The sequence below is a fragment of the Stegastes partitus genome, unplaced genomic scaffold (assembly GCF_000690725.1).
Source record: "Stegastes partitus isolate 25-593 unplaced genomic scaffold, Stegastes_partitus-1.0.2 Scaffold1585, whole genome shotgun sequence".
NCBI lineage: Eukaryota > Metazoa > Chordata > Actinopteri > Pomacentridae > Stegastes > Stegastes partitus.
This window is the reverse complement of record NW_007579316.1, coordinates 67,521-74,483: the sequence shown is the minus strand read 5'-3', so window position 1 is coordinate 74,483 and position 6,963 is coordinate 67,521. Positions and strand designations below refer to the sequence as shown.

The 6,963-nt window shown below is 39.3% G+C and overlaps 2 protein-coding genes across 4 annotated transcripts in view; both read left to right on the top strand.

Annotated features, from left to right (window-relative positions):
- The window catches only part of taf2 (TAF2 RNA polymerase II, TATA box binding protein (TBP)-associated factor), a 34,168-nt gene extending 29,872 nt beyond the window's left edge, over positions 1-4,296 (top strand). The window contains exon 27 of the mRNA XM_008300764.1: positions 2,980-4,296. Within this exon, the coding sequence (XP_008298986.1) occupies positions 2,980-3,278 (299 nt within the window). The 3' untranslated portion in view covers positions 3,279-4,296. The remainder of the gene's footprint in view (positions 1-2,979) is intronic.
- Positions 4,297-5,685: 1,389 nt separating this feature from the next.
- The window catches only part of enpp2 (ectonucleotide pyrophosphatase/phosphodiesterase 2), a 32,675-nt gene continuing 31,397 nt past the window's right edge, over positions 5,686-6,963 (top strand). For 2 of the 3 annotated variants that reach the window (XM_008300763.1, XM_008300761.1), the window contains exons 1-2: positions 5,686-5,748; positions 6,505-6,610. In XM_008300763.1, the coding sequence (XP_008298985.1) occupies positions 5,731-5,748; positions 6,505-6,610 (124 nt within the window). In that variant the 5' untranslated portion in view covers positions 5,686-5,730. Of the gene's footprint in view, positions 5,749-6,477; positions 6,611-6,963 lie in introns of those variants that run through there. The other variant, XM_008300762.1, reaches the window with a different exon arrangement.

Genomic DNA, 6,963 nt, shown 5'->3' with positions numbered 1-6,963 from the left:
CACACACACACACACACACACACACACACACACACACAGTTGTGCTGCCATCCCTTCAGTGGACATTGCATATCTTACATTATTTGTAAAAAGACAGTTTTTGAAATGATTTGGCACAGCATAAAGCCTCTGATTGAATGAACCCACGTCATTTAAAGTTCTATCAGCAGACTTTGTTATTGTAGAACTTGTGTTATGTAATGATATTACTGGAAGAACAACAGCATATTACTGTCACTAATAAGAGCATACTGTGGCTGATGCCATGGTCCACTCGCTGCGGTCAGCACTTTCCCCTGTCAGCTTCCACTTTCCCTCCTTTTTTCCCCTCCATGTTTACGCCAATTGGAAAATACAACAATTTTAATTTTAAGTCACTGACATAGATGATGAGTGCATCTTTTGTCAGACTGAACCAGAGACGGTTGTGCTATTTTTTGTAGTTGTATTCTTCATCTGCGTCTTGGAAAGATGATCTTTTACGTAACAGAACATACTGTAGCAATTGTGGTTAAGGACATGGACATTAAATTCAATTGAATTAACAAGTCTCCATTACATTATACTGTAACTCCTATACTTGGATTGAGTACATTTTTAGATATGCCAAACATTATTCTCAAGGTCTTTACTAAACATGAAAATAAATAAGAATGTGAGAATGACAAGAACTTGCTCGGAGGGAGTTTAATGAGCTTTTATTTTTCTGTTATGTTCTTTGTCCCTCACCACTTTTCCATTGTCTTTTACTGTCATTTTTATTGTCTGCTTACTACTTTTAGATATTATTTGCTTATGTACAGACATGAGACTAAAGTTGGCTTCCAATTAATCCATTAATGGAAAATGAAAAGGAAGCTTAGTTACAACACTAATTGGATAGACTCTTTCATTTGTTGCTCTTCTTGTTGTTGCAAAAAGACGTTTGACAGTCTAGTCATTGCCCTAATGCCGTCAGAAATCTGTTTTCAAAAATCTATTTTATTTATAAAAGCAAAAAAAGGTGATTTCACAGCATTTTTTCTGTCCAGACAGCAGTAGGCCAGAAGCCGTCTTAGCTCCCTTCACTCCAGGAGAAGACTGTATTGAACAGTTGTTGTAGTTTAACAGGATCTTTAACAGGATATTTTACTGGGAAAATAGCAAAGAATGCAAAGAAATGTGACTTTCAACAACCACAAATATTTTCCCCTTCCCTTTTTTAAACCAGCACTTTCCACATAGTGTCACCATGGAAACATGTACTGCATTTAAATGGATTTTAATATCCCAGTTATGATGGGGCTTTTAAAAGTATACCGTTTTTATGTTTATACATCTTAACGTCATGGCAAACATGTTAGCATTTAACAGTGTTAAGCCTACTAAAAGCCACAGTTGCCCCATTTTTAGTAGCCACAGCCCGATTAATATAGGGTTAGGCTAACAGTTACAAGTATGTCAGATTAAGTTGTTGATTTGTGTTGTAAGCATCACAGGCGCCTGCACAAGCAGCACACAGTGGTCAGTGACCAAAATACTAGTATTTATCATGTGTACAAGGATATAAATAGCCAGATTTCTCTGTGCTTCATGTAAACACAAAATCTGATTAAAACCAAGATAAGCTTCATAACCAGGATACTGGTGCATGTGATAATGTATGGTAAGTGGTCTGCACTTATATCGCGTTTTTCTACCTTGGTGGTACTCAAGGCACCTTACAATGTTTTCTCATTTACCCATTCACACACACACACACGTTCATACACCAGTGGTGACAGAGCTTGCCACTTTCAGCTGCCAGTGGAACTTCCCAAAGTTGCATTGAGAGCAGCATGGGGTTCAGTGTCTTACCCAAGGACACTTGAACTGTGAAGGGGTGGGAGATTGAACCACCAACCGCTCTACCACCTGAGCCACAGCCGCCCTATGTCAAAACATAATTGGTATATAATGAGTATGGTTGGTATAGGATGCAAATTTTAAACCATTATGCTAACTTATGATTGGCAGCCTTATCAATCAATAATCATTTAATCAGTACCACAAAATGATCTCAATGGAAATCATTCCATAAAACTACTTCAAAGCTGTTTCAATGGCTTATGTCACGTGACGTGCTGTTCTACTGGTGTAGATGACCAGCCACGATGCTATAGTGATGCTGTCACAGCGCACGTCAGCTGACTCACAAGACAAGAGCTCTGGCCAGTAGGCATTAGGTGTCATAGGTGACATGGTGCCACTTTGCCCACAATGCTCTCTGCTTCCCAACACAGACCGCCTCCTCAGATGGCTACAGTGTTAAACAGTGAGCTACTACAGTGAATCTGCAATTTATTTTCTGACATGCATGTCTTTCCTCTTCCACTTTTTTTTTTTTTTATATGTTTAATATGTTAAAATATGCATAGCAGGTAATCAGTTAATAATCATTTACATCCCTCGTCACTAATTTTATTGGCTTATAATATAATTGTAATATATCAGTGTTTGTTTTTGTGAGACTGATTAACTTGCTGGTTTAATTCTATAGACCATCTAAGCTATATTTGTAAAACTGGCTCCAGATTTTAAACCCCTACATTTATAATTATCCAACCTGGATGTGATTATATTTCTTTTTTCCTTTTATTCAGACCACATTGGACTAGGTCTAGAACAAAACCCTCTACACTTAAGATAGTTTTTTTTTTCTTTCATAGTCAAAAAGCTGTGTGACAAATTTAAAACTTTTCCTCCAGTGTTGTTAACAAGCTTCCCTTAACCTTCCCTTTCACTGCTTAACCAGAAACTTATTTCAGAGTCTCAGGTGTTAAACATTACTTTCAGTCATTTATTTGTTTATATTCTATTTGATAGATTTTGTTACAATATCTGACATTGTTTTGTACAAAAATGCTCTTACATTGCACATCAATATTTCCATTTAAAAGCTCTTGGCTAAATGTCTGTTTTCTACCTAGTAATACACACTCGTCCTATTTCTCTTTTCAGGGAAAGAGCCACCGTCAGTTGAACAGTCCCTACTCTCCATGCCTGCCACACCTGTGCCAACCTTCTCCAAGGAGGCGACCTCCTCATCCTCTAAGCACGGAGGTGACCACGGCCACCACCACCACCACCACCACCACGAACACAAGAAGAAGAAGAAGAAGCACAAGCATAAGCACAAGCACAAGCATAAACATGAGAGCAAGGACAAGGAGAAGGACAGAGACAGGGACAACTCGCACGCCTACAGCAACAGCCCGGCCAGTGGCAGGTCTCTGCGCTCACCCTCTCTGTCCGACTAAACATCTGGAGAGAGGTTCGGCTTCCTGCTGCAGTCGGCTCCAGCAGGGTTAACTGCATACATTTGTCTTACAGTAGCAGGCTTTCATTCCTGTTCAGAAACGCATTGGTGTCCATGTTTAAATAAACTAAATATTGATTACTAATTAGTGTAATCAAACAGGAAGACACATTTGGACAAAATGGCAGTTTAAGCATAATCTTCAGATAATTAAACATTCAATTCTGTTTCATCATAAGCAGAAGTGCATGTTTGCTTGAAAGGGGATAAAATGAACTGAACTGAGGCTCCAGTGTCATTAGGGTAAACCCTCCAGAGGCATCTGTGCCATCTCTCTCTCTCTCTCACACACACACACACTCACGTTTGTAGACTTTCAACACCGCTTCCAGGCTGTGTGAGGCATGCAACCACATGCACCTCTCTCCACAAACAGTCAAATACAGTCTTAACCAACCTCATGCACTTTTCCCCCGAACAGAGACACCACTTTGGTGTGCCTCATCCCCACAGCTCAATTCCAACATTCAGCGAGCTGTTTCTGAGGGGAAACATGATGGATCATGGTGTGTATTTTGTGTGGACCAAGCCTCTGGTGTCTTTAACATCCTGCAAATCACATTTCCCAGTTTGCTCTCAAATTAAAATTAAACAGAAATTTCACTGTATTTTTGAATGAAACTTGAGTAATACTAGTGTTTTTTGTAGTATTTTTGCTTCCTAACTATTGTCATGATTAAAGATGCTTTTGTATCCGCAAATGTTTGAACAAGACTGAATCCAGCTCCACAATCTCATTTGTGGCTGTGTTTTCTCTGGCAGTGTTTCTTAGGTTTGATTAGGTGGTTTTAAACAATGAAAGGAACATGTAGAACTCAGTACTCACCAGTTAAATAACCAGAACAGCATCAAAACTGTGATTTCAAGGGTCAAGAATGTTTTTTTTGTTTTTTTTTTAATGTAATTTGTCTTCTTGTATTGTCTAAATAAGACATTAAAAAACAAAGTGTTGACATTCATGTAATGATTCTTGTTAGTTAATGTTAGCATTTATTCCTCTGCAATACTTATGATGTATTTTGAGAACCCTTGTCTCCATTGTGTAGGGAGGTTGTGAATCCCAGTGGTGGGATTACAAACTGCTTACTAAGTGGTAAAAACAACACTTCTACCAGTCCATGTCTCTTATTGAACACTATCATCTATGAGTCGATGTCCCTATAGTAGATCTTCCAGTTCTGACAGAAATATAGAGGATATTGGTTGAATTCACAGGGATGTTGCTTAACATAGGAACCTGGGTATACTGTTTCCTATGTTTCAATATTCGTTGTTTCTGAAACGAGGAAACACACTATGTCCTTTCTTGTATACATGGACTGAAGCCAACATGTAGTATTGCTTCTCTTAACGTTAATTGACATACTGCACATGCGCACTAACACTTGACCTGGACAGGAACTTGGGAAAGGTATGTTGCGACTCAGTAAAGACTGGAAGAGGGAAAACTTTGGAAATTAGGTAATTAAATTGATAGTTGTTGTTCGGGAGAAGAACACTTTCCCAAACCAAGAAGTTAGAAGAGTCTCTGAGGATTTTATAAGTATGGTAATGTTAAGCATTTGTTTATTTTTTGTTGTTTTTTTAAACACATTAACGGTAGAAAGTAATGGTGAGCTAGCACATGAAGGCCACAAATTGGCACCAGAGATAGCAATGACAGAAAAAAAAACCCTACCTATAAAGTGTCTAGAAGCACAAGTTTTGTTAGAATTAGGTAACGAGAGTGACTGTTGCCTATGTTAGGCTACTAAAAAGAAATTTAAAAAATACTTACCAAAAGAGACAAGCAGCTTCTATGCTCGCTCGATTTTGTTATTGCTTTGGCTATTGTGTAAATTAATGTACACGTATTAACTCGTTCCACAATATTCACTTATTTATAGTTTATTACTTTACTTTCCTGTGTGTTGTTACTACTTTTGACATTGTTTATATGTTTGCTTGTAGCATACAGAGCTGCAACCACCGCTAGCGAAGTACAGCTAGCATACATATACGTAGTCTGTGGAAGTAATGTAATTCTGTATTTTACAAAGGTATTCATATGCAGGTTATATCATTTTATTTACGGTATTTATTCCCATCATATAGTCCATGAGTCAATCCAGTATTGCTATCACTGTGAATGTGACAGTCCCAGTGTTCTGCATAATAACTGTGGCTCGTCTGTAGAGGTAAAGTTCTGCTGCGTTTCCCTTTACACATCATATTATTTAAATACCGGTTAAGACAAAGGTCCTCCTCCAGACCAGCACCAATAGGAATCCGGTCCGTTCCTTTCAGTCGCCTCCCCCTCTGTCCCTTCTCTCCGGTGGTCCTTCGTTGTCGGAGTCAGCATCACTCACTCTCCGACCTACAGCACAGGACTACAGTGAGGCCAAGAGAGGAACATGTTGCTACAGAAACTGGTACGGTAAGAGTCCGTGTCTACAACTTTTAGCTGCATGTCACTTCAAAGAATACACATTGCGATGCGTAAACCGTGCGCAATTGCGCATTTGGCTGTGTGGTTTTGTGTTTCGTGATATGCCTTATTGCCTGACAGAACATTGTCTTGATGTTTTCAGAAGTTTCCCCGCTCTTTCCACTTCCTGCTGCTAAACATTTGCAGAACAATTGTGGATTTGTCTGTTACTTCCAAATGGCGATTCATCAAACTATCAAAGGCGATTGTTATGCGGATGCGGGTGGTCTCTTTTCGCTTTGAAGTCTTGTAATGCAACCGGCATGAGCTACGTTTGATCAGTTCCAATAAGAATGGCAATCACGGCATTGCTTAGTATTGATGGCAATGCTAATGTATCACAAACGTTTTCAAATGTGAATTTGAGAATTAGTTTTGGATCAGCCAGTGCACACCAGAAGACTTGGCTTCCTTGGGGCTGTTTAGTTTCTGTGATATGGTAGACCTCAACTGAATGAAAGCATTTTGCAGTAATCACACCAAAGTTGAGGAAAATACTAAAGATTTGTAACATTATGCATATTGTGCGTAGAAGTAATGAAAAGGGTCTTGAAGTGTACTGTGTAATTACTGGCTGTGATTCCTCTGCCTACTGTGTTTGCTCTCTTATGAAAAGACACCATGACCTTTGATTAGCCCATGCAACATTTATACTGAATGAATGCCTCTTCAAATGTCTGGTGTGATGTTGTTTTTTCAGTTTGTGTGGATCCTGTCAGTTCTGTGTGGCTCTGACATGTGTTTGGGATTTGTCTATGACCGACCCAAACGCTCCGGAGAGGATGGGACTTCAGCCAGGACAGACTGTGAGTATGCGACTCCTAGGAAACATAGAAACATCTTTGAACTGCTTGACCCAGAGATGGCAAGCATTTGCACAGCTGAGGTCCGTGGAAAGGACACCAAAGTTCTCCCAGCATCAAGCTGGCTACTCTGTAAATGACATTGACCTTAGATGTCCTCATGAACCTAAGGCTGGAGGAGAATTTCCCTTAGCCTCGTGCAATGTTAACAAAAGCATTTTCATAATTTTAAGCACATTTCATTGAAATGTGAGATATGCATATGGCTATGGGATTCACTTCCACAGGTTGTAATAGTTTGATTCCTTAAAGGGTGTTCCTGTTCACTAGAGGGGTGTAAGAAAAGCCCTTCTTTC